At 41.4% G+C, this 27060-nt stretch overlaps 1 protein-coding gene across 1 annotated transcript in view; it reads left to right on the top strand.

Annotated features, from left to right (window-relative positions):
• The window catches only part of cgnl1 (cingulin-like 1), a 58031-nt gene extending 31218 nt beyond the window's left edge, over nucleotides 1-26813 (top strand). The window contains exons 9-19 of the mRNA XM_080730740.1: nucleotides 4987-5193; nucleotides 6266-6370; nucleotides 6881-7033; nucleotides 8403-8573; nucleotides 14838-14999; nucleotides 16018-16107; nucleotides 19594-19677; nucleotides 20008-20132; nucleotides 22274-22382; nucleotides 22579-22742; nucleotides 24239-26813. Coding sequence (XP_080586866.1) covers nucleotides 4987-5193; nucleotides 6266-6370; nucleotides 6881-7033; nucleotides 8403-8573; nucleotides 14838-14999; nucleotides 16018-16107; nucleotides 19594-19677; nucleotides 20008-20132; nucleotides 22274-22382; nucleotides 22579-22742; nucleotides 24239-24392 — 1524 coding nt within the window. The 3' untranslated portion in view covers nucleotides 24393-26813. The remainder of the gene's footprint in view (nucleotides 1-4986; nucleotides 5194-6265; nucleotides 6371-6880; nucleotides 7034-8402; nucleotides 8574-14837; nucleotides 15000-16017; nucleotides 16108-19593; nucleotides 19678-20007; nucleotides 20133-22273; nucleotides 22383-22578; nucleotides 22743-24238) is intronic.
• The last annotated feature ends 247 nt before the right edge of the window (nucleotides 26814-27060 follow it).

Below are 27060 nucleotides of genomic sequence, written 5' to 3'. Positions count from 1 at the left end.
GGGTATAAGTATAAAAAAGGAAAACGACAACAACAATCAACTCTTGCTTGCTTTTACTTTAATGTTCACTCTTCTAATTTCATCTATTTACCAAATTCATCAACAGTCAGTCTCCATGGAGCTCTCTCTGCTGTACCCGGCCAGTTGAGCGAGGCAGGCATGATGAGGGTGACACTGTGGTGGCAGAGAAACTGGTCCAACTGGCCTCTCAGTGCTGAGCTGGCATCTGCCTTTATTGTCTTTCCTTTTTCTTCTTTGTGACTTAGCTTAAAACTGTGTTCACACCCTAAAATATACCCAGGCCATAGATCAGGAGTGGACAAGATTTATTTACAGAGGACCATACTGCTTTCGATAAAGTGAGTTAAGGGCCACACATTGTACACTTGAATTGAAACTTGAAACACATGAACGCTGAATTATGTTAAAGACATAGATATGCCAGACTACTTTACAGCTGTACTGTATCACTCTGGTGTACTCTGGCCTTATACAATAAAAACAATACTTACTTAAATATTTATAAAACAATCCACTTCAATCCCGTATCAACTATTAAATGAGCCTATACATTTATACAGTATCTTATCTAAATGGATATGTACCACTCCATAGGTCACTGATAAAACATTAAAGCATTATGTTATAAATATGGACTCAAGGTTGACTGTTTCACTGTTACATTATAAACATAAAATATTTGAGTACATATGGGGAATGTATCTTTGTGGGCCGGGTTCGGCCCCCGACCCGTATGTTGCCCATGTGTGCTATAGATAAATGGTACATGGTTAATGGTGCATTTATATAGCTCCTTTATCCAAGGCGCTTTACAGAGATTGTGCATTACATTCACCCATTCACACACATATTCATACACGGATGGCAGAGGAAACCATGCAAGGCACCAACCTGCTCACCAGGAGCAACTAGGGGTTCAGAGGCTTGCTCAAGGACTCTTCGACACCAACTCTGGGGGAGCCAGGGATTGAGCTGGGAACCCTTCAGGAACCCTCCGTGTTCTAATGACGGTTTCTCTACCCCTGAGCCACTGCCGCCCAGGCTAGCTGTTGAAATACAAAGTTGGTAATAACAGTTGAAATCACATATTATGGTTGTATATTATGGCATATAATGGCTATATCCACAAAATAGCTGGTTCTCAAACTTCTTTGTGCCAAGGACCCCCCAAAATGATATGTATTTGGACGCGGACCCCCATCTGAAACTTCTTTGTGCCAATGAAAAAAAATATATATACAGAAAGTTGAGTTTGAAATATCCTAATGTTTAATGAAAAGATGGCGCCCAGAAGAGAACATTTTCGTTAAGAAATTCAAACACTTTCACGATGTTCAAAAATAGCAGATGTACCGTACAAGCTTGCTGTGAGCTTGTATATCTGCCACTGATCTAAATCACTTTTCTAAATCCTACAAGGTTTCTCCCATGCTAGTTGACCAGGCAGCACATATCCCACCATCTGAGTATGAGGAGCATGGACTTTGGATTCTAACACGAGTTAAACTACTGCATTGTCAATGAATTACTACATTCATAAATACAATGTCCAGTGACACATTCTAATGCTAAAGCCTGGTTTATTCTCATTCGTATGACGTGACCGCAGCGCTGAAAATAGCGAGTCTACAAGCTCACAATGCATCGTATCACCACGGGTGAGCTTGTAAGGAATTAACTCAAACACATTCACATACACTTAGTCAGTAGTCCTAATCTTTGTTAGGACTACTGACCAAGTGTATGTGAATGTGTTTCAGTACCTCATAGTCATTGTTCTTACGGTATGTGGCCAGTTTGATCTGTCCTTCGCGACAGATGGCCTGGGGTTATCTGTTTCATTGTTCATGACACTTACAATGTGGCATTTGCTATGTACCGTGGCAGGATGCTCTATGAATACAGAATTGCCAAATTAAAAATGTAAAACGAGCATGGATGTTGCATTTTATAGCCTGCTTTATGCATGTAAAGGGGCGGCATAGCTCAGGGGTAGAGAAACTGGTATCAGAGCACGAAGGGTATAAATCCCGAAGGGTTCCCAGTTCGAATCCGGGCTCCCCCTGAGTTAATGTCGAAGGGTCCTTGGGCAAGACTCTGAACCCCTAATTGCCTCCGGTGAGTAGGTTGGTGCCTTGCATGGCTTCCTCCGCCACCGGTGTATGAATGTGTGTGTGAATGGGTGAATGTAATGCACAATCTATGTAAAGCGCTTTGGATTAAAAGCGCTATATAAATGCACCATTTACCATTTACCATTTACCATGTACTTTAGTGCCACTGTTATGGGGATACATTCTAATGTGTCATCTTTAGGCTGCATCTATCGTATCCTTTCTTAGTGATAATTCTGTTGATAACATTTTTGAATAATTGAGAAGTGCATTTTTGAAAAATACAGATTTTCACTTTGTATGAACAAATCGATGAACCATTATTTAAGCCCTGTTTCACACAATGTTGTCATGCAAAAACACTGAGAATAGTAGAACTGCTCACAACACGAGCGTAGATCGGCTATTTTCACAATGTTTGCCTCTTTCTTGTTAAATGTAATATTTAACCTTTTGGCCAATTTTGTATTAAAATGGTCTAAAAAGTAATTCAATTGTAACTTTGGAAATGTGCAGATACTCTGTATGCACTTGTTGGTTTGTTTACTGGTGAGTGAGAAAACTATTTTGCACATTTAGCTAAACATCCCCAAAATAATTTGGGGATGAACCCCAAGTTTACGGTAGAAGAAGCATAGCAAGGTGTGTGTGCTGCTGTGCGCACACACAACACACGTGCCTGTATTCTTGTGTGCGCGTGCGTTCACTTGTTCCTGGCCTGCTCGTTTGGCACGGCCTGGGTGAAACATGTGCCAAAAAGCAGTAGCCGTCCTGTCCAAGAAACTGGGAATAAGACCCTGTGTGTATTAATCTACTCCGTCAGTCCCTGATCCCCCCGGGTGCAGCAGACACCCACATGCCCACAATGAACCTGTGTGTACCCAGCCTGCTAGCCGTGAACCAGGATCTCAAACATTTCAAGTCAAGAACAGGGTTGTGGTCTCATGAAAAAAACGTTTTTAAAACCTTTTTTTGCGCCAGGGACACCCAGAATAGGATTATTCAAGATTATTCCAAATGATTCAAGATTTTCCAAACATTTTTCAAATTATAAAAAAAGCAGATGTATAGGCCTACAACTGCAAAGTATAAAATATGGATAAAGTGATTAAAATGATTGTGACGCTATATTAACTACTTTTGCTGGGGACCCCCTGGTAGTGAAGTAGTTGACATAAATATCGTTGCTGTCCGACAGATCTGCTACTTTTGTTATATTTTTTACCTGAAAAGTAACAGTAGAGGTTACTGCCCGACACAAGACAATACTGTATATTTCCAAGGATCAAAGTAAGGCTAGATGATTGCTATTGCCTCAGCTAATGGAAAGCTTTACAATACACCCATAAGCTACAGGCACCTGTCCTGTAGGGACTGTACATGGTATAAAATACATTCCTCACTCTGGCTGGTGTTGAACAGAAAACTGCCAAACCTGTTGTCTGGCATTCCTCTTCGCTTCCCTGATATTCTTGTTTCTGAGCAAACATGTGTAAGTGTTCATCAGACTCTCAAAGTCTTTTCTGCAGGATGCATGTCTTCACCGCTGATTAGTATTGAATACTGTAGTTATTGTACAGTTGCGTCATCTTCATTGCATTTCTTTTTTTCCCTCTCTCTCTCTCTCTCTCTCTCCCCTTCGTGTCTGCCTTGAATAATCTTTCTTTTTCACCCAAAGTTGCACAACACTCCACAGTGACAAGCTTTAGCCAAAGAAAACTCCCTATTCATAAATCTGGGCCATGAGAGGAGTGCTGCTCACGCAACGTCCTACTTCAGCACCCAAGTCCACACTGGTAGTGGTGGAAGAAATACTCAAATGTTTTAAAAGTAACAATACTGCAATGTAGTTACAAGTAAAAGTAAAAATAATTAACAATAGTACAGAAGCATTGGTATCAAAATGTTTTGTTTTCCCAGCTGAAAACGCTTTGAACTGTCCTAAAAAAAAAAGCTTCCAAACGTTGAACGTTGAGTTGAATTTGAAACTATTGAAACTCTGGGGGGCCATATAAGAAACGGCAGACGTAAACGGCGCAGCACAGAATATATTATGCTCGGTGGCCTCTTCAAATTAACTTTTTCAAGGAACTTTCAAGATTTTTCCAAAATGTTCAAACATTGCAGAAGGTTGCAACGCTGCACAAAGTGAGGCGCTGTGAGCTTATACATCTGCTATTTTTGAGAACCACTGTTCTAAATCTTAAGAGTTTTTGGAAAAACGTACTGTATATATATACAGTATATATATACAGTGTAGCTAAAATCTGTAGCTAAAATCTAAAATGACACAGATGCTTTCCTGGTTTTAATGGGCTAAAATGAAGGCACCACCATCGGGGGCAGGTGAGACAATGCATCATGCTGTTGGCGCGACTGACCAGCAGTCACCTAGAAATAATCTATCTACCGGTTGACTGCAGTCCAGATCTGCTAGGAGGGATAGATTGATTTGGGACCAATCATCTCTACCTCTTCAGTCTATTGCTTGGTGACTTCAGCCTTTGTGTCTCTGTGCTCCCAGCCTAGTTCAGGAGAGGCTATTCAGTAAAAAGCTAAATCGAGGACTTAGATGTATTGTCCTGCGTTTTTTCTCTGTGTTTGTTATGATGATGTGTCAGTGAATAACGGGAGGAGGTCGCTGTGTTCTTTCTCCCACGGCCAACAATAGAGGTCTTGAGAAAGTGATGAGCACGACAAAAAATGTCTTCATGTCACAACGGGGGCAAATAAAACAAGTCTCCGATTTTTCCACCGCGCCGCATTGTTCCACTTTCTAGTCTAGTGTCACAGGCTCCCTTTCTTGTTTGTATTGAAGCCCTTGTCGTGTCTCGTCTGGGTCAATCCACAGAGCAGCGCGGCGGTGATCCGAGAGAAGGCCGAGGTGGAGGCGGCCAAGGGTGCAGCCTTGGGTCAAACAGGACGTCTATCCCAGGAGGCAGAGCGGCTGCGCAGGCGGACACAGGAGCTGGACAATGAGGTGGCCAAGCTCAATAGAATCATCGACGAGGCCAAGTTGCAGGAGAGCCGACTGGGGGACAAAGCTAGCAGACTGGAGGTGAGACTTGAAGATGATAATATGAAAAAGGACAGTCAGTCAGTCTCTGTATAAAGGGGGGGCACTCATTTAGACCACCTAAAACCACCTGTGTCATTTTAGTTGTTGCTATATATTGCTGTTGTCGGCCACAAACCTCATTTCCATATTTTGTGTGTTTTTCTTTCTTCATTAAATTAACTTCCTACTTGATCATACTACAGCGTCACTCCAAAGCAGCAGATCTGGAAGCGACGCGTTTCGAGCTTGTCGATCTGCTACTTTTGCTACCTCTGAATTTGAATCCTTACTTAAAGTTAAAGCTCTATATTCAGATAGTATTCATTGCTATAGAGTGGTTGTTCAGTAACAGGGGTCTCCCCGTATCTTCCAACTCTTTAGCTAACAGAAAGTAAATGTATAAAAATGTTATCGAACAAACACTTGATTACTGTCAGAAGCTAAAGCAATTTAACAATTATTTTAGTCAGGAACACTCACGTCAAAGTACCGTTTATTGCAACAAATGGAATACAGTTAAACTTGGCGTTAAAGGGCTCCACGTTCGGAGATGTTCCCTGCATTTTGTACATGCATGCCTGCTATGCAAAATCAGGGAACTTTAAGCAAAACCCCCCATAGGGATACAATAGTAGTACAATAGCGATACATTGACATATTAGCTTGAATTAGCAGACATGAAATCACAAGTATTTGAGCCTATGCCAGACTCATCAAAAGGTGGAGGCTGGGGTGGAGGAGGGAGCTAAGCAGCAGAAGATCTGAGGCTTCAGATCCAAGACGAGCAGGGCCATAGTGAATGCAAGCTATATTTAAAGGAACCTCCCTTACTGAGCGTGAGCTATGATTGGATTATGACAGTGTGATGTAATGATCAGCAGATCTGTGAATGAGGAAAGGATTGAACTGACAGCTGAGGTGGCGAGACTCACGTGTCCTGCCTAAACTAACGCTAAGCTTCATTTTAGCAACAAAATATCACATTTTAAGTGTTAATGCGTCCTGATAATTGTTGTTAGACTTTGTTTAATGTAATGTGATAAATCTTGTTTCATGTGATGTGCACGCACAGAGAGACAAGAGGCAGCTGGAAGAGTCGTTGGCAGAAATTAAAGAACAGGAAGAAGAGATGTCACGTGCCAACCGTGCGTTGACCACACGGTTAGAGGATGTACAGGTGAGATGGACAGCCCTTATATATTTTGTCTTACGACAAATAGCATAAAACAAATGCCGATCTATAAGCTCACAATGTGCCGCGATGTGACGCATCGTCAGATTGTAGATCGGCTAATTATTGGAAAGAAAGAAAATAACTTATTAGCCCATTAATGACATGCACAAATTAGGGACACCAAGTTCAAAATGTTCCACAATAGAATTAGAATAGAATTGTGTTCTGTCCTTCTGATAGATATCTATAAAATACTTCATTCATATGTTCATGGAAGCCATTTTGGTCAATAAATACATAAAAATACTGTATGTTGTGTGGCATGCCCTCTCAGCCAATCAGGACACAGAGTTATCCATCAGTGTTGTTGTATTGTGCTAGTGATTGAAATGTTTTGCCTTAATACTTCGGTCGCAGCTGAAAAAAGCAACCTCAAAGAACCTTAAGAAGTTTTCAAATGAAAAGCTCAGTGAGTTTTGATGGGTTGCCCCCTGATGTCTTTCATTCCCTCAGAGGAACCTGAGCAAGATGAACAACGAACACAAGGAGCTGGAGGAGAGGCTGAAGGAGGAGCGTGTTCAGAAGGAGCAGTTCAAAAACACTAAGAATGAGATCGAGGATGAAAGGCGGCTGCTGGACCGCACGGTGGAGAAACTCCAGAGGGAGGTGAGAGAACACTGGAGCGGATTGTGTATGATGATGAACAGAGTCAACATGCTCTCTAGCGCTGTGGTTCTCAACCTTTTCAGGCAGAGACCCACCCAAATTAATCATATATTTCAACTGGGGACCCCCATCCTGACAACCACTAGGAACTCTAGGAGTTTAGGCGTTACATTTTTTTTTTTTTTTGACTCGGTTTCACAGATAAATATTGAGAAAATAGCACATCTATAAGCACACAAAGCGTTGTGTGCTTATAGATTGGCTATTTCCCCCCCCCCCCCCAAAACTCACTTATCTATTTGACAATTTGGCCAATGTTTGACCAGTTTTTATACTATAGTTTGTTGATTACTTTTGATGCAGTAATTAACAGTTTTTCTAGGTATTAAAAAGGTTGTAAAAGTCCTTGAATTGTCACTTCACTGTCATCCGGGGTCCCACAGGTTGAGAACACTGCTCTAGTGGATTGTGTATGATGAACACAGTGAAATGTAGAAGAGTCAACATGCACTCTAGTTCACTGTGTCCCAAACAGTGGGGCAGGACCCATTTGTGTGGGTGGCGAGTAAATATCCCCACTTTTTTCTTTATTTATTTTTTAAATTATTGTTTCAAAAGATTTTTCAAAATAATGTAATAAATTAAATACATTTAAATAAATTCCACAAAGGTAACTTATAAGAAGAAGGAATAAAAATAATAAGGAATAAAAGCCGATCTACAGCTTGTAGATGGACTTGTACAGTACATCTGCTATTTTCACTAGTTTTGGTCCTGGGGTGACTCAATCTAAAAGATAAAAGTTCTTATCTGGGAGCCTGAATTCCCTGAAGTAGATAAGATACAAATGAAAACATGGACAGGACTCAAATGAAATATAGATTTATGGCACAAATGCTTTGGTTTGCATTCTTGTTCAGTATGTAACATATTTGCTCATTGCCTGTGTAGTGTTAGCATGTCTTGCAGTTGCATTTTTTGGATTCCTGACAAATGTTCTTCTATTTTAGCTGAATATTCGCCTAACATGAAGACTCACCTTTTCAGACTCTACTTTATCCCGTGGCACTTGCCGTAGCACTTGACCTAGCCTTGACAACCTTGCAGGCTTATGCAAAGGCTTAAATGTTATTCAGATAGCATATTTTTAGACAGATTACAGTTTCATTCGTTGACCTGTCATCCTATAGTTTGTATAGTGTGTATGTACAAATTGTAATTGTTTTGAAATTATACTGTTTAGACTGATGATAGGTTCTTAGTTTACCTATGATCTTAGATTGCTTTTTCTATGCATGTGATGTATTACCTCCTGTAAATCGCTCGGAATTAAGAGTATCTGCTAAATGGTAAATTGTGCTGTGTGCAGATGAATGAGATCGTGGAGGCTTCCCAGTCGTCCACTCAGGAGCTGCAGGAGCAGATCGACATCTACAAGGAGAAGAACCGCAAGGAGCTGGCTGACCTGCACAAGCAGCTGAAGGACAGAGGGGCGGAGCTCGACATGCTACGCCTGACCGCCAACAATCTGCAAGACGAGGTAGAGGAGGACATCATCCAGGGGCGTCACAAGGGGGAGAAAAGTGGGACTGAGTTATTAGGACCCAAGGTGGAGGGGCCTTAATTATATTATACTCTTGCTATTGAAAAATAGCAGATTCTCACAGCGAGCTTGTAGATCTTTTATTTTTGAAAAGTCGTGAAAATGTGTGCAAATCTTTGAATATATTATGTCTTTTTTAATCAAACATTTGTAACTCAAATTTTGCTTCTTGGGGATCCCTGGAACTAAATATTTTGAGATGGAGGTCGGTGGCCAAATGCATATAATTTTGGAGTCCTTCACATGAAAAAATTTGAGCACCACTGGCATAGAAACATCCAAAAAACCAAAAACCTTAGAAGGATTTGAAATATTCAAAGACTTGCACAAATGTTCACGATTTTTCAAAAATAGCAGATCTACAAGCTCGCAGCGCAGCACTCGGTGCCGTGCTTTGATCTTGTACTGTATATCTGCTATTTTTCAATAGTTACAGCACAAAATAATGCGTAATAATGCGTTCCCAACCTAAATGAGTTAAACCCCCTCCCCCTATGAAGAACATTCATGGGGGGCCCTCAGTGAATCCTTGTACCCAGGGCCCAGAATGTGGTGCGACACCCCTGACATCATCACTGTCTCTGTCGGGTGGAAACCTCAAAACTCTTACTTTTCAGGATTCAAAAAAATTCTAAAGTAGCAGATGTGCAAGCTTGAAACGCGTCGCTTGACACTGCATGCTTGGCGCAAGCTCATATCTGCTTGTATATCTGCTACCGCGTTTCGAGCTTGTAGATCTGCTACTTTTGATGCTTTTGTGTGACGCTTTAGTATGATCGAGTAGGGCGTTAATTTACCAACAAACTGAAATGTGGAGGTAAGATATGTGTAGTTTACATGTAGCAGATGTAAACTACACATATCTTTGCTTATGACAGGGCCCAAAATAGGGACGCCAGATTGAGAATTCAATAACCCGAAAAATAATAATCAACAGGTGAACAAGATTAAAGTAATCATTAGTTGCAGTCATATTCAACAGAGAGAGGTTAAGGGGTTAGTCTTTGGGTCATTGGGAGGGGGGGGTGACCATGTGGTTGTCAGTAGACTCACACCAAGCCAAAGCCTCCCACCCAGAACAATGGATGATGAGTCTTTGTCCTGAATTAATGTGGTTTGACAGCGCCCCGCTCTCCTCCACCATCCTGGGTTCAGAGCATGATGTCATGGCTTAGGAATGTTTGATCCCCCCACCCTCCCCCTCTTACTAGATTCTAACTAGCCTGCTCAGGGGTGTCACAAGGGGGGGGGACTGAGTTACTAGGGCCCAAGGTGGAGGGGCTTTATACTTTAGCTATTGAAAAATAGCAGATGTGCCGCGCTGTGAGCTTGTAGATCTGCTATTTTTGAAAAGTCGTGAAAATGTGTGCAAATCTTTGAATATATGTACTTTTTAAGCGAACACTCAAATTTTGCTTCTTGGGGGTCCATGGAACTAAATATTTTGAGATGGGGGTCCGTGGCTAAATACATATCATTTTGGGGGTCCTTCACATGAAAAGGTTTGAGCACCACTGACATAGAAACATAGGTTTTTCAAAAAACCTTAGAAGGATTTGAAATATTCCAAGACATTTTCACGATTTAAAAAAAATAGCAGATCTACAAGCTTACAGATCTACAAGCTGTGAGCTTGCATCTACTATTTTTCAATAGTTAAAGTACCCTGGGCCCAGAATTTGGTGTGACACCCCTGAGCCTGCTCCTCATCAGTATTAATTACATGAATGTTGTTGTTGTGTTGCACAACAAGATGCAACAACACAGTCAGCAGAGGTTCTGTGTACTAATACAATGAAGAAGCTGGGAAAATGGAGCCGTTGGGGTAGAATTATGAGAGAGTAATAATCCTCTCTTTGCCCCCATGCAACATTTGATTGAGTTTTGTTTACGCTACAAGATGCTGGAAAGAAAAGGAAATTGTGATGAATCACTTGATAATTCTTTGCAGAACTTGGCCGGCTCCCACGATATTATAACTGAAACTGATACCATAAATAATGCGTCTAATCTCTCGCCACTCCTGTTTGTTTGCAATTTAGCGGTTTAACCGTAGGAATGTTAGGAATGTTTTTGTACAAATTAGGGAAAAGGCCTGTGTGAATAATTAGGTATAAAGAGGGAGGGGTTTATTTGACCTTTTCTAATTTGATTTAACTAGTTAGGGCAATCAGTAGCAAATTCTCATGAAGACAGTTTAACCTCTCTGTCGGGTGGAAACCTAATTATGTCCGAAACCTTTACTTTTCAGGATTCAAATTCAAAAACAGCAAATCGACAAGCTGAAAATGCGTGACTTCGCGCAGCGCTTTGAGCTTGCAGATCTGCTACTTTTGATGCTTTTGCGTGACACTGTAGTATGATCAAGTAGCGCGTTAATTTACGAAAACACACAAAAAGTTTGAATATGGAGATAGGAGGTTTCAGCCCGACAGCAACGTTATATTATTTGATAGGGCAGAAGTTGTTAGTAACAAGGAATAAGATAAGAAAGCAGAGCAGAGAGTAGGGTACACATGGTTACAATTGGGAATAGAATGTCCACAAGATAAGCTGGTGTACTGGAGTAACATTGTACAAAAACCAAAGACAAAGCAAAACCAAGACTCCAAACTACAGTAAGCAGATCACAGAAGGTGCTTTTTAAAAAGTTCTTTCTGGGTCAGCAAGCAACTTTTATCTTCAGATATTTTCAAAAATGGTCCTTGAAAAGTTAGTCATGTAGAATTATATAGTGTTAGTAAGCTTTGCGGTACATTCCAGCATGTGGTGTCAGTCAACCAGAACGAGGTGTATCCAGTAAAAGTGTTAACTTTGTTTAAACAAAATGTTACAACACGACAAGGTATTTTATTACGGCCCTTCCCCCCTTTTTCTTTTAGCAAGATCACTGTCATAACAACATGCTAAATTTAGACTTGATGGTTAATGTTTCATTTAGTCCAGAGAACTAAAATGACATGAATGGGTTCATGTAGAAAGGGCGAAACATTATTTACATATAAATCAATCGCATGATATTCTACATAAGATGTAGAATATCATGCTTTCATCCTTTGTACCAATTATCTGGGGCGAGGGATCATTTCTACCGTACTGTGCATTGACAAATACAGCTGATGCTAAAACCTAGCATAGTATAGTGGGATAAAATTGAAATCAGCAGCATTTTAGGCATGAACAGATAAATGGGGCAAGTGAGTGCCGATATGTTTAATCATATACATATTTCTTGTCAGGTGATACAATATATATATATATATATATATATATATATATATATATATATATATATATATATATATATATATTTGTTTAATGATTGGTTACAAGTCCTACACTAATAATTGCATAAAGGAAGGTCATTTGGGGAGGTGTTATTGTTATTTGAGAGGTGGCTGACACAAGGAATGAATTTGGCGTGGGTTATTGTAAAGGATTCACCCCCTCGCGGCTTGAGAGCTTTTGGCTGGTGGAGACGACGGAGGCGCGCTGTCTCATTGATTGATTGATTGAAGACTTTATTAGAAGTTTGCATAGGAAAAGGTACAGTTTCATGACGGTACAGTTCACTGGTACAAGGTCTACTAAAAGGAGATCCGTGAAAAGACTAAGCTTATTTCCACTGGAAACCATTGAAGTATCTCATATAACATTGAAAAAATAGAACACAGTACTATGCAGTAGATATGTAAAGAAAAACAAAAAAGAAAACAGTAAGTCTAAACAAACAGTATATACAAAGAAGGGGCAGGGGAGGGTAGGGTTGGGCTAGGTTCGTTTTTTTACCAGTTGCGAACGGCTGCTGCCTGTAAGTGGTTTTTCAGGGCAATTTTAAAGGATGCTAGTGATCCACACTCCTTTATGACCTTCGGTAAGGCTTTCCACATTTTGGTGGTATAGCAGAAAAAAGAGTTTGACCCTTTGTTGGTTTTGACTCTGGGTTGAAAGTGATCTGTGGCGCTGCCTCTGGTGTTGTAATTATGGACATCACGTGAGACACCGCTGAGCGGACTAAAGCGAGCGAGTCGCCATGTCGAGCGTTGCGAAGTCCGCTTTAGCCGAATCAGCGCCGTCCAATCGTAAATCTTCGTCCCCCGACTTTCAGCACCTCCGCGCGGTCCGAAGGGTGCGTAGCCAAAAGCTCCCAAGCCGTGAGGGGCGTGAACTTTTTACCATAACCCGCGCCGAATTCACTCCTCGCGTGGCTGACTGCTGTGAGTCAGGATGTAGAGCAGCTGTTTGGGAAGTGAAGATTCCCGGTTTGGTTCTCTTACTGGCCTCACGTTTAAGTGTCCTTGAGCAAGACACTGAAGCCCTAACTGCTGTCGGTGAGTGTGGTTCCTTGCAATTTGGACAGCGTCAGTTTGTGTGAGATTTGAGAACAAGTTTTCAGTTTGAAGTCTACTGTGATCTCTGTTGTGTATCATTGTTTTGCAGTTTGTAGCATCTTTTAATCATCAACTGTATTTTGGTTTCTGTCTCTGAGTTTCCAGATCATCTTAAGTATAGCACAAACCTGCAGTTTGTCTTCCCTAACCATCCTCTTTGTGGTGCTTTTGAAGGTCAACACAACTTTTTTTGCAATGTTTCTGGGCTGCAGGTATTGCAGGATACATTTGTTTTAATCACGGAGAGTGTCGTTTTCGGTGGGTTTGATAAATGCCGTCCCCTATCAAGAGTGTGTTTTTGCATGTAGGAAGCTTTTTGGAATAGGGTCATTGTTAATTTTGGCTCCTTGAGAAACAGAGCGTCCAGGTATAATACATTGTTCTCTCCGTTGCGTCCACATCCATGGCGATGTCTCTTTGTCCAGCTGTTCGTACAGGAAGTAGAAGGAAGTTGTGTCATTGTTGTGAAAGCCTGGCTGGGGCCATCTGACCTCCTACATCCTCCTACCATCTCCTCTCCTGAGATCTTTTTAATGAACCGACCGACCTATCCCGCCAAAATAGATCTGGTGGTGGTGAGGTCACCTCTACAGCTGCTCCAAATCCCACTGTCAGTCCACACCCTTTTCTTTACATTTGGTAGACTTTCACTAAAATTACAAACATACACAGTAACAACCCTAATGAATAGACTCTGAGACCGAGAGTATACAAATATTATCAAATGGACCCGTACTCGTATGCTGCCGGAGTTACAAAAGGTTAACTAAACTCTGAGGACATTTCTGTGTACTGGGAGTCATAGACTTTTTTTCTTTTTCTTTTCTTGACTCAATATGAAACTCACAAGGCACATAGAATAAATAAGGGGCAACTGAAATTGAAAACATTAACGTTATGTTCATTTTAATGAACATAATGTTAATGTTTTTTGTGGTTCACAGCAGCCACGAGGGCATCTGGTGGTCGCTGTTGAAATGACTAGCGGATGGTAGAAATAAGGGTACTTGTGTTTCCCCCATGCAATCTATCACAGCGGTGGTGGGTGGGTGGGGGTATTTCAGCACTCGATCAGCGGCCTGGTCCCAGACCTATTTTTTTCCAGCGTTCGTTGCTTTACGTGTTGGGGAATGGGTTTGAAAAAAATGGCTCTATTTTGAGTATTTATATTGTGCTGTATGGAATAATTGTAGTGTAATTGCCAAATATTTGTTTTGGGGCGAGAAGCGAGTCCAGATGATGAATGTTCATTGTCTCCACGTTAAGAAGAGGGGCAATTTTCCAGCTGTGGAGGGCACCACTAGTGAATGAGTATAGGGGGGGAAACACACAGCACACGCTGTGCAAAGCTGTATTAGTCATTGAGGAGACCTATAAGCATTTTTCAAGCAGCAGACTGTGTACTCACGGTCATGGGGTGAAATGGAAACATAACGTCGCTGTCGGGCAGAAGAAACCTCTTATCTCCATAATCTAATATATATATTTTTAGATTCTTTCCTTCATAAATGAATGCCCTAATTGATCATACTCCAGCGTCACTCAAAGGTAGCAGATATACTTTTGTGCTGCGTTTCAAGCTTGTCGATCTGCTACTTTTGCTATTTTTGAATTTGAATCATGAAAAGTGACAGTTTTGTACATAATATGAGGTTTCCCCCTGACAGAGACGATAATACATTACGGCTGGCTGAGCGTGGCTCACCAGTTCTTCTGCATTGATGGTTAATGTAATGCTTCCTGTGCTGTATATACCAGGGTGATGTATGTATCCATTTATCTGTGTGATCCTGTCTTGTCATGCTTGTAGCTGTCCCAGCGCAACGAGGAGCTGCGGCAGTGTAAACAGGAGCGAGACGAAGCCGTCCATACGGAGGAGACCCTGACACAAAAGATCTACGATCTGGAAAAGGAGGCTGAGACAACCACTCAGTCTAAAGATGACAAGACACGTCACATTAAACTCTTGGAGGTACAGTAGGATTAGATTATTGGTTGGTGTCTGTCTTTCCCCCCACTTTCTATATACTGTATATATTGTATACTAGTGGTGTAACAATACATTTAACAACGATACAATCCGCATCACGATCCATGGACGATATGTGTTCCTTTATGGCGACATGATATGATACAATATGATTATTTAAAATCGATACAGTAACTATTTTGCCCCATATTATATCTGTGTGAAATGTACATAGGCCCTATATGTTACATATACACTGGCGCTCTAGCCTGTATGAGAAGAGATACAGTAAGGCTGCATGTCCTGCCTATTTATGGCCCTTGTTTGTTTATGCTTTGTTTATTTATTGTTTTAGCTTATATGTTCTATGTGTACTGCACTATAGACCCCCATGTCTTGAATACAGTTTGAATTTAATTGAATATCCCCCCCCCCCACACACACACACAGTTTGAGGACCACCGGTTTACAGAGTGCTTGGTATTGACTGTGGGGTTTCTCTCAATGGTGCAGGGACGTGCTGGCCATTGGGAAAAGTGGGACAATTCCCGAACGGCCGGTTCATTCCCGGCCGGTCCAGGCCGGCCATTAAGAAAAGAATGTCGGGCAGAAACCTTGTATCTCCAAGTTTCAAATTTGTAAATTTTTTTGCAAAGCAAAGCTGCTTCATCATACAAGGCCGTCGCACAAAAGTAGTGAAAACAGCAGATCTACAAGTAGATCGGCTGTTTTCACTAGTTTAAATCATTTTTTAAATGATACAAATACAAAACAAACGGTTTTGGACATACAAGGTTTCCACCCGACAACGACGAAATATAACTCATGTAATTGGCCCACTGGCTTGTCACTTGTCATGATCTGAAATGGCAAATCTTTGAGTAGCAGCAAAGCTATAGAGGGATCAATCTCTCTATAGCGCGCAATGAGGGCCTCTCCAACTGTTTCCCGGGCTGAATCAGGGGCCCAGCACGTTCCTGCAATGGTGTTCCTAATATTCTGGATGTCCGTTGTTCTGCAGGACAGGATAGTTCAGCTGGAGCTGGACCTGGATGAAGAACGTCACAGCGGAGACATGCTGATGAACAGGATCGACCGATCACGAGAACAGGTAACAATGCACCTTTATTCTCAGGCTGACCCCAAGTCAGTGTTAAGTGGTGATCATTCAAAGCCACCAGCTCCATCACAACTTAACAAACTGACTCCAGATCATTTCTTTCAGCATCCTGCTAAACTCTGCCTCACCACCCATATACTGTAACATCATGAAAGGAATCACTACCTTCCTCTCTTGAGAGAAAGAGACTATTTTTTGATATGAGGGGCTACATTTCTGTGAGGTCTTAAGCACCACTCTCTCAACCTGGCCTAAACAAATCAGGTCTGAAGTGGGTTTTAATTAAGACGATTTATATCAGATCCTCGTGTTTGGTTGTGCACATGAATATGAATGCACAGGTGTGTCCCTCTTTTACTGATCTGCAACACATAATTTCGATTCTGGTGGAAAGAAGAAGATGGGGCTTTGTTGCGTCGCTGTAAGACAAACTTGCATAATCATTGGGGTTGGCAGCGTACCAGCCGTGGGTCTAACAGCATCTATCCAATTTTCATGCGTCAGTCACAGAGCGACCCCTCTTAGCGTGCCGCCCGGGCAAGCTGCCAAATGTCTCAAGTGTTGAGGTTCATGAGTTCATGTGCAGTAAGTGCATCTCGAGAACAAAATCCAAGATTCCTTTTGCTTGCTTGGTCAGAGTTTTCGTGTCCTGGGCGAAGCGGTTGCTCCACTTTTTCCCTTCCTCTTGATAAAGCTGCTGATGGAGGCGTTATGAACCAAGGGGGAACATTTGTTTGTTCTGAGCTTGGTTTGCGGTTAGAATGTTGCCTTTGGACCTTTTTTCAGGAGGAAATGACATTGTTCTAGATGCTATTAAGCTTAACATGTACCCTGTGTAACGCATTAGTCGTTGGTGATTATCTGATAAGGATGTCCCCGCTGCAGCACTGTTTCTCAATGTCCGGTCCGGGGCCCACCAGGGGTCCCAATTATGAACCCTTACTGGTCTGTAACTCTGAGAGTTTACCAATGGAACCATTCTTTTATCTTCTCAGTATTAAGTTAACTCTGAGAGTGCACAAATGGAACCAAATGGACCCTTATGGGTCCTGATGATCTGCGACCGAGTCTGCCTCTCACACATTGGTCTTCTCAGCCACAGAAGACGCTGCGCTAAAACCTAACTGCCAGGCACAAGAAATCTTTGGTCTTCCGAGACTACGATGCAGATAAATCTCCAACGTGTCGCACATGTGATGCGTTGTGAGCATGTAATGTTTGCTGTTTTTGCAGCGCAACGCCACAGGTATAAAAACTGCAAAAGGATGCTCCATCGCATGACGGCATTACTTGCCGACAAAAATCTGATCTTGTCGTGATAAGATGCATTGTTACCTCGAAGATATGTTCTTTTCGGCAAGTGACCCGTCGTGCAACAGAGTATAAACTGAGCTTAATTACACCTACTTGTGTTGGTGCGTGATGGTGAAATAGCAGCTTTGAGGCCCCTGCCATGATATTTGTCTTATAATGTAAGAAACGCACTGAATAGACGATTGATTATCTGAGAGGCGGGTGATTGAGTGTACTAGTATGTAGATCTCTGTAGAAGGATCTCGTGGCAAACAGAAGGAGAATGGCATTGTGACAGTTGTGCCATGGGTTCAGCCTGAGCCTGAGTGTTGTTGTCTTGGCAACACTGCTTTCAGCTGTCAGAGTGAAGTGTGTGTGTGTGTGTGTGTGTGTGTGTGTGTGTGTGTGTGTGTGTGTGTGTGTGTGTGTGTGTGTGTTTGTGCACATGCACACTCGTGCACGCGTATGTGTGTTGTGTGTGTGGGTGCGTGTGTTTGTATTACTGTACTTTTGAGGACCATATGTGGTCATAAATACAGTATGGCGTTTTACTTGTAAAAATAGTAAAATTTGTGAAATAGACATTGTGAGGCCAATTTTCCTGGCCACTCTCTTGAACAAGAGAAATGGTTGTTTTATTGTTTAGAAAATGTATCTTTTTAGTAAAAAAGGTTGGGGTCATCATTAGACGTTTAGCATTTAGGATCAGAGTTATACCTGATTTATACCTAGTTACATGTCAGTGTAGTGCAAATAAACTATCCAGTCTACAAGCTGTGGATGTCCACAAAAGTATAGTGATAGAAAAGTGTGTGTGTGTGTGTGTGTGTGTGTGTGTGTGTGTGTGTGTGTGTGTGTGTGTGTGTGTGTGTGTGTGTGTGTGTGTGTGTGTGTGTGTGTGTGTGTGTGTGTGTGTGCGTGCGTGCGTGCGTGCGTGCGTGCGTGCCTGCGTGCGTGCGTATGTTGGAGGGTGTATGGCTATGGGGTTCTGGTGAGGAGTGCAGGCAGCAGAGAGGCGCTTGCAGTGAGAGAACACCTGCGTCTCTCCCTGGCACCAGGTGCTCCTCTCCTGTCTAAATGAGAGTAATCTCCCCCTCTCCTCTCCCGCCGTCTCTCACAAAGCAGATTAGTTTCGCTGTATGTTCCAGTCTGCTGATTCAGCTCCCTCAAGCACTGTGCTGGGGCGCACCAGTTATAGGGGCCATCGTTCATCAGAGCAGCCCCACTGTCACCCACTAATTGGCATAAAATATCACCAATTCTGTTGCTCGAGTCTCTTCCTCCCCCCCCCCCCCCCTCCTCCACAAAAGAAAGAACCATCACCCGCTGTATCGATTAGTTTTCATCCCCCGACTGTGCCTTTTGAACCAGACTTTGAGTGTCACTGAACAACTCGGGATGTTCAACGCTATATAGTTGGATTTATATTTAGTTCACGCACCAAAGATAGCGGATCTACAAGCTCACAACGTGTCCCGATGCGACACGTTGTGAGCTTGTAGATCATCGGCATGCCGTGCAACCAAGCATAAATCGACCATCAAGTTCCCGCTGAACCACTTGAGTGAGGGAGTGTTACGGTATACGTTGACAGACAGGAAGAATTTAAACAGCCCCGGTGAATGACGTCTAACCTCATGTGACCTTAAACTGAAATGAAGGTGTGGCGAAAGGTTCATCTTGTGGCAGCTACGTATATCTCCAACAAAAGAATAACCCCAGCAAAGCCTGAAAGTGAAGAATTACCAAATGTTTCTGAAATTGATCTCAAGAGGCTGAAGTTATAAACCTTATGAGAAATGATAATAATGAAACGTAATCACATTTCCTAGCTCCGGCTTTTCTTTTTTTTTTTTTTAGCTGTACGTTTATAACATCTCTTGATTTATGACCGCCAGTTAAGAGTCACATTAACCGAGGTTGACGACGTGGGAACCGGTGTGGGTACAGTAAGGAGGTGGAATGCCACCGAACAGGAATATCCGAAGTTCCAAACCTGCCAATTAGCTAAAGCCCTTGTGGGTCTCGTGTGATACTGCCGTGGCTTTAGTATTTTGAGTCACTGCACGCTACAGTGGTCCCCCCCCCCCCTATAGGCTCAGCCAGTGGCTGGTAATGATTGTCCTCAGACAGTATGCGGGGGCCGTGGCGGTGATGACAGTGTCTGGGCTCTCTGCTTGACAGGTGGAGCAGATGAGGAATGAACTCCTGCAGGAGAGGGCTGGCAGGCAGGACCTGGAGTGTGACAAGTTGGCTCTGGAGAGACAGGTACAGCACTCAGCTCAACTCCTGTCTTGGAGGAAAACAAACCCTGCACCACTAGTCTCCACAAAAAAAATACAAAAATAAAATACAAATCAAAGCCCCTTAGCTTCGTCTCATTCATCTCTGTCTCCACTTCCTTCTTCATCGCTTTCTTTTTTTTTTCTTTTCTTCAGTTTTGCCACATTCCCATTCCCATATCCATTCCATTTCTGTCTTTCTTACGTTATTTATTTATCTTTTTTCCTGTTTTTGATGCACTACTGTGATGGTGGGCCCATAAATCTGTGAACGCAGGTGTCTGACTAAAGTCCTCTTGTGTGTGTCTTCCTCCAGAACAAAGACCTGAAGGGCCGGGTGTCTCATCTAGAGGGCTCCCAGAAATCCAACAAAGACGGCGTTGTGTCCCAAATGGAGAGTCGCATCCAGGAGCTGGAAGAGAGGCTGGAAGCAGAGGAGAGGTGAAGCCATGGTTTAGAATAGATAGAGGTTTGAGCCAGGTTAGGGTTGAGAAGAGATGTTTAGACCAGTGTTTCTAAAACCTTTTCAATTCAAGGACCCGCAAATATATATATTTGGCCACAGACACCCATCTGAATTTTTGTTTATGCTACGGACCCCCAGAAGCAAATACCATAATTGCTGGACTATAAGCCGCACCTGAATATAAGCCGTACCAGCTAAATTTTGAACAAAAAACAAATGTTTACATAATATATAAGCTGCACCAGCTAAATTTTGAACAAAAAACTAATGTTTACATATATAAGCCGCACCTGACTATAAGCCGCAGGTGTCCTTCCTGCTAGAGCGCCCCTGGTGGCCTGTTAGCTGTAAAAATCTATATATAAATCCTTGTTAAGACCATTGTAAAACTAACTAACTGACCGTTAGCTGTAAAAATCTCTATATAAGCTGCACCGTTGTATAAGCCGCAGGGTTCAAAACATTTGAAAAAAGCTGCGGCTTATAGTCCGACAATTACGGGTATCCGAGTAAAAAAAAGAAAAAAAGAAAAGATATATATATATTATATTCAAAGATTTACAAAGAATCTCATGATTTTTTCAAAGACAGCTGATCTACAAGCTCATGCCCACGCTATGAGCTTGTATATCTGCTGTTTTTGAATAGCCAAAGTATAAAATACGGTTAAAGTGGTGACAATAATTGTGATGCTATATTAACTTTAAGAACCAATGCTCTGGTCTAGACCCACTCTTCAGCTTAGACTCGGTTCAATGAATTGGATACAGTCAACTGGACATTCTTTGATGTAATCATCAGGGTAGATGGGTCAGTATGTGAAGCTGCGGTGCAGCCTCTATGGTTCACTGTATTGGGGGTATTGGTCCCAGTCAAGCATAGAATAGATTTCAAAATACTAATCACCACCTACAAGGCCCTCAACAACCAGGCTCCAACGCCACTCTCCACTGATGCCAACAGGTCAGGTGATGCCAACCTCCTGGACATATCCACGACAAAGAAATTAACCTGTTGTGACAGGGCCTATGGAACTCACTCCCAGCTCACATCAGAGCTGCCTCCAACCTAGCCACCTTTAAAACCACACTGAACCCCCCTTTTCAGACTTACTGTATATTCCCCACCTCAGTGTTTCTCAAAGTGGATTCCAGAGACTCTGTGGGTTCCTTTAGGGGGGTCTAAATGGACCATACAAGTCATACAACCATACAACCAAATGTACAACCATTTGGTTCCATTTGTACAATGTCAGAGTTAAGGGGAGACCTTGAAATGTAAATGTTTGAGAAACACTGCCCAACCCTTTTTTACCTTTATTTTATAGTTTTTAATCTTTTTATTCGTTTTTCCTAGTAAAGTTGTTTTTATTTTGTTTCTGTAAAGCGACTTTGAGTACTTAGTAGTCTCCCCAGAAATCCGCGATTCTGCGATCATTATTGCGGATTTCTCTGCCATTCGCGGATTTTTCTGCCGTCCGCGGAATAACAGTAAAACCTGACATTATATCAGTTATTAGTATTACTCCTATTATAAAACGATTTGTAGCCTACATGGTGAGGCCACCTCATAGGACTTTGCTTCACAGGGCCCTGGGGGAATAGTTTGACTGACGGACGCTGGATGGTCCCACATTCCTACATGAAACTGTGTCCTGACATATAGTTCCTCTATTCCTCATATAGTTGGTTCTGGCAATGACAATGCTAATGCAGAAGAGAATAAATATTACACCCATACTAAATCCTCTAAAATGTAATTACTATGGGCATGGTTAGGATGACAATATAGTCTTTGCAACAGAAATGTAATATTAAAAACAATAACAAAAAACGATTTTTTGAATATTTGATTATTCTAACCACTAATTACTTAGCTATTTTATGAAGGGTTTTACTTGATTATTAGAACTAAAAAAAAATTGCTTGATATCTGGTCATTTTAGGTTGTTTTTTAATGTCCGCGGAATCAATAATTGTTCTCCGCAGAATTCCGCAGAATCAGGATTGTTCTCTGCGGAATCAGGACTTTTTCTCTGTGGATTCCTGGGGGGACTAACTTACTAACTTAGTAAAGTGGTATACACATTTTTATGTAGTATTGATGCTCATTTCAGGGAGCGTGCCAATCTGCAGCTGGCGAACCGCAGGCTGGAGAGGAAGGTAAAAGAGATGATGATGCAAGGGGATGAAGAGCATCACTCAATGCAAGACCAAAAAGACCAGGTAAGCAATATTACACATACAAATATACATACTGTTGTACATGCACGCGTTAGACTAGACGCAACACACATGCATACCTTGCATTGATTAGCGGGCCGTGCCCATTTATCATCCGAACCACGTTTTGCGAAAGAGTTGAATTGTGCTGATGCTGTGTGCTGCCATTAACCCTGTCGTCGCCCGTTCCCCTTGGCAGCTGAATCTGCGTATGAAGGCCCTGAAGAGGCAGATGGATGAGGCCGAGGAGGAGATCGACCGACTGGAGCACAGCAAGAAGAAGCTGCAGAGAGACCTGGACGAGCAGCAGGAGGCCAACGAACAGCTCCAGAGCCAGCTCAAAGCCCTGAGGAGTGAGATGAGGTATGGAACAACGATATGGAACCTATTGCAATAATACAGCAATGGTAATAAAAAACAATTCATGTCAAGAACCTTAAATTGATCAATATTATGCCTCAGACCCACAGTTTAAAAAATATATATTTTGTGCAAGGGATCTTATAGGAGAAGATGTTGTGGTTCTCAGTTAAAACAATCATTAAAAAAACATTGTTAAAAAAGGAATAAAAAATAAAACGGATCGGCTATTTTCAAATAGCCAGTTACAAAATAGGCTTAAAGTTGTAAAAACTGATTTTGTAGATATAGTAATTAATTTAATTAATTAATTAATTTAGCTGGAGAACCCCCCCGGGGGCTTCCACCGTTCTTCTTATGCTTTTAGATTTCACAGCAGCATTGGACACAGTAGACCATAGTGTTCTCATCCCTCACCATGGAACATTGTGTGGGTATTAAAGGTACTGCTCTGTCTAGAGTGGTTCATGTCTTACTTGCCTGACAGAGGTTTTCTTCTGTCAGAATTGGTGATTCTGTATTCTTTTCCCCAGTGCCTCTCCCCTGTCGGAGTCCCTCAGGGTTCTGTCCTTGGGGCAATCCTATTTTCCCTTTTTATGCTCCCCTTGGGGACGGGGTTCGGCGACCAGACGTCCCATTTTTTCCGTGATTGTCCCCATTTCAAGCTGGGTGTCCGAGTCCGACAAATAACTGGAAAACACTCAAATGTTTGCTAACAAAATTGTTGCTGTTTTTCACCACAATTCAAATGTTATTTTCAGCTTACATAGATGTTGTTTATCATATTGTGTCCCCAGATGTGCTAAGCATAAACAATTATTGTCTATTCTGATAAAATGCCAGACAAAAAAAAGGGGGGGAAAAAAGCTACAATAGCATGAATAAAAGACCTGATATTTGTGAGTAGGGCGTTAATTTACGAGAAAACACAAAAGGTTTACATATGGAGATAAGAGGTTTCTGCCCGACAGCAACGTAAAACCACTGCACAAAATCTGGTTGTGATAATGGACCGTGATTTTCAATTGGAAAAAAAGATCAACGCTGTGATCAAAACTAGCTTTTAACAGCCGATGCTCTTATAGTAGTAATAATAATAAGGGTAATAAAAATAATAATAATCAATTTTATTTATAATGCACTTTACATTCATGAAAATCTACAGTGCTTAAATAAATCCTAGTAGGTTATAGTAGTCTTATGTGAGGTAATTTAGTGATTTTGAAAGGGTTAAGCATGCTTGAAGTTTGATCTCTAACTGACTAAATCCCTAAAACACAATGTTTATTCCTCGGCTTTTAACCAAGTATGAGAGTTGGCTTTCATTTTCTTTTGGTCTTATTGCTTTTAATATTTTATTATCCTTTGTCTTTAAAACTGGTCGTTTTGTTTTATTTCAGCACTTTTGTCAAAGGTTCTTGACTTCTTGTTTTTAAATGTAAAATAATGACTCATACGTGAACCTCTATCTTTTCATGTGTCTTTCTTCCTCACTGAAGGCGAAAGACCAACTCTGCCCCACTGTTGAATAACCTGGATGATGACGATGATGAAGATGACATCAGTACCGATGGAGAAACCTATTTCAGTTCATCCTCCGGGTATAAGCGCTCCTCCAGTCAGGACAACATGCTAACCACCTTCACTCTGTAAAGCAGGGCTCTTCAACCTTTTTAAGAGAGAGACCGATGAAGCAGGGACCCCCACTATATACTGTAAGAAAATGTGTTGCAGATCTTTCATAGATGGCTTCGTAGACCTACATGTATTTAACAGCACTATCATCTAACCACTTAAACCCTCAATACTTGGTAAACTTGACCTTTCACTCAGTACTTGGTCTGCTCTTTTTTCCCTGATCTACAAGCCAAGCTTGTAGATGGGCTAAAGTTTCCCTCAGAATAGGGATGCTAGGGTTCAAGTGGTTAATGTCAAAAAGAATATATTTTCACACAAAGATTTGGCGGCTCCCCTGTAGTAGGGGTCCCAGGCCCCCTGTTGAAGACGCCTTCTGTAAACAAACACACAACTGTGACCACAGGTTCTCACTGTGGGTCTGGGTACTCCCAGGGGTCCTTGAGGTTGTTCCAGGGTGTCCCCCAGCAAAATGAGGAACACTTAAGCTCCCATTTCATTTTTCAGCTATTCGAAGATTCGTTCACAGTGAGCGTGTAGATCGGTTATCGGTTATTTTTGAGTAATGTTGAAAGATTGTGACATATTTTCTCATGGGGGGTTCCTGGCACAAAGTATTTTCAGATGGGGGTCAGCACCCAAAATACATATCAATTTGGAATTTAGAGTGGAATTAAGTATAAATATACATATGTACATATCTGTTGGACCAAATAACATTTTCCTTCTGAAACACTTACCATTCCATCATTCTGTTACACTAAAACAGCCACGGTGATTGACTGCAGTAGAAACATTACTTGTGTTAAACTAAACTTAATTTGTTTTATGTGGGTAATGTCAGTTTTTGTCGAATCATCCTCAACATGGTTTTAGCACGTCCCGGGATTATTAAGACACTGAATGGTGTCTTAATCGAGTCGTCTTTGTTTTTCCAAGGTAATTGATGAAGTACCCGTGCTTGCCTGTGATTAATCTAGCATTAGTAAACTTAAAAGCACAGCCTTTAATTCACTGTACATAGCATAACCAGTACTACCTTTTTATAACATATGAAATTGTTAACCGCTTCTTTTTATGCCTATCAAATATGTTGAAGTCACACACAGTATCATATATGCTAGAAGCTATAATTTGAATATTCATTTTTATTTGATGTGTTCAAATAAAAAGGTGCAGAGTGCCAGGACTGAAACAGGTTCAGCCACAATATTTTTGTATTTATTTTATGGTTGATTATGTCAAAGGCTGGCTAAGTGAAGGGCAATCGGTTTTTAGGGAACTTTGAAGGAGGGATTTTGTAAATTTTTATATCATGTTTTGACTAGTAATTCAACTTCAGTCGGTAATAGACATTACAGTATTCCTGCGTATACTGGAATCAGCTTTGTGTTGTATGTTTAATGTGATTGCAGCACTCAAATTGATTTTTTCAAAATCTTTTATATTTTCCTATCTAGCAAACCAGCACATAGTGAAGTGTAATCTCTAAAGAATATCTTCTTACTGGAAACCGGTTACAAATTTAGAAGCTACTGTAGCTAGATTTACACTATATTTTTCAATGAACATGACAGTGTTAATATTGAACATACTGGAAGCCTTTTGTTGTTGTTGTTGTTCACCTCATATATGTGTATTTGAAATGTGCCATGAGGCCACACATTAAGCCTGGTTTTAAACTTGGTTGTGAGACACGATGTACAACTAAGTATAAAACCCAGGCTTTACCTGTACTGTGCATCAGTGTGCTTTCTCTACAGTCGGTGGTTCCCAACCTTTTCTGCATCAGAGACCAGCCATGTGCACACATAGACATATTTTTACATACTTTTACCCGTCTGTAAAAAGTGCCCTCTCCAGACAATGAATAAGTACAGAAAATAGCTATTTTCAATATTTTCACCAAGAGGCCCTTTTAGAAATGTCAGCCCCTGCCTCTCTAACATTCTCTGCATGTCCCTGTCAGAGACCACTTGAAAATCTTGAAAGCGTTCGTGGCCCACCCATCTGACCACTTGATGGGTGATCAATCAATCAATCAATCAATCAATCGATGTTGTTTCCGGCTTAGATTTATGTAAGTTATATTATCATTAAGGTCTTAGTGTTTTGGCAGTTATTTGGAGGCCCACTTGCAGTGCACTCACAGCTCACAGGTTGGGAACCACTGCTCTCAAGATCCTATCTGAAGAATCCTGTCCTGTCCGTCACGCAAGTTAAATGAATGATGAAACTTCTACAGATGAAATGTTCTGACAATCGATCCTTTTTGCTACACTGTGATAATTTTGCACTCTCTTTGTTGGCTTATTGTTGAATGCATCCAAGTCTGTTTGCCTGTGAAGGGGAGAGAGTGGATTTGAGAAGAAATCCTCCCACTACCTCTCTATCTATACTGTACATTTTTATGTTGCTGACACTTTCAATTCCTGCTGAGACTACAATAAAGTTACACTTAGTTAATCTCATATGCTTCATAATCATTCCTTGTGTCTGTTCTAGAGCTGCGATGATTGATTCATTGTTTAGTTGTCAAATATTGAAATGAATTGCCAACCTGTTTTAGACATGTTATTGTAGGCAAAAGTTGTCAAACGTGTTCAAAAGTAGCAGATCTACATACAGTAGCTCACAATGCATCACATCGCAATATGCAACACATTCTCACCCTCACTGCGTCTCA

The sequence above is a fragment of the Nannobrachium achirus genome (genome assembly GCF_963921795.1).
Source record: "Nannobrachium achirus genome assembly, chromosome: 7".
Classification (NCBI taxonomy): domain Eukaryota; kingdom Metazoa; phylum Chordata; class Actinopteri; order Myctophiformes; family Myctophidae; genus Nannobrachium; species Nannobrachium achirus.
The sequence above is the reverse complement of the archived record's forward strand: the minus strand, read 5'-3'. Positions and strand labels throughout refer to the sequence as shown.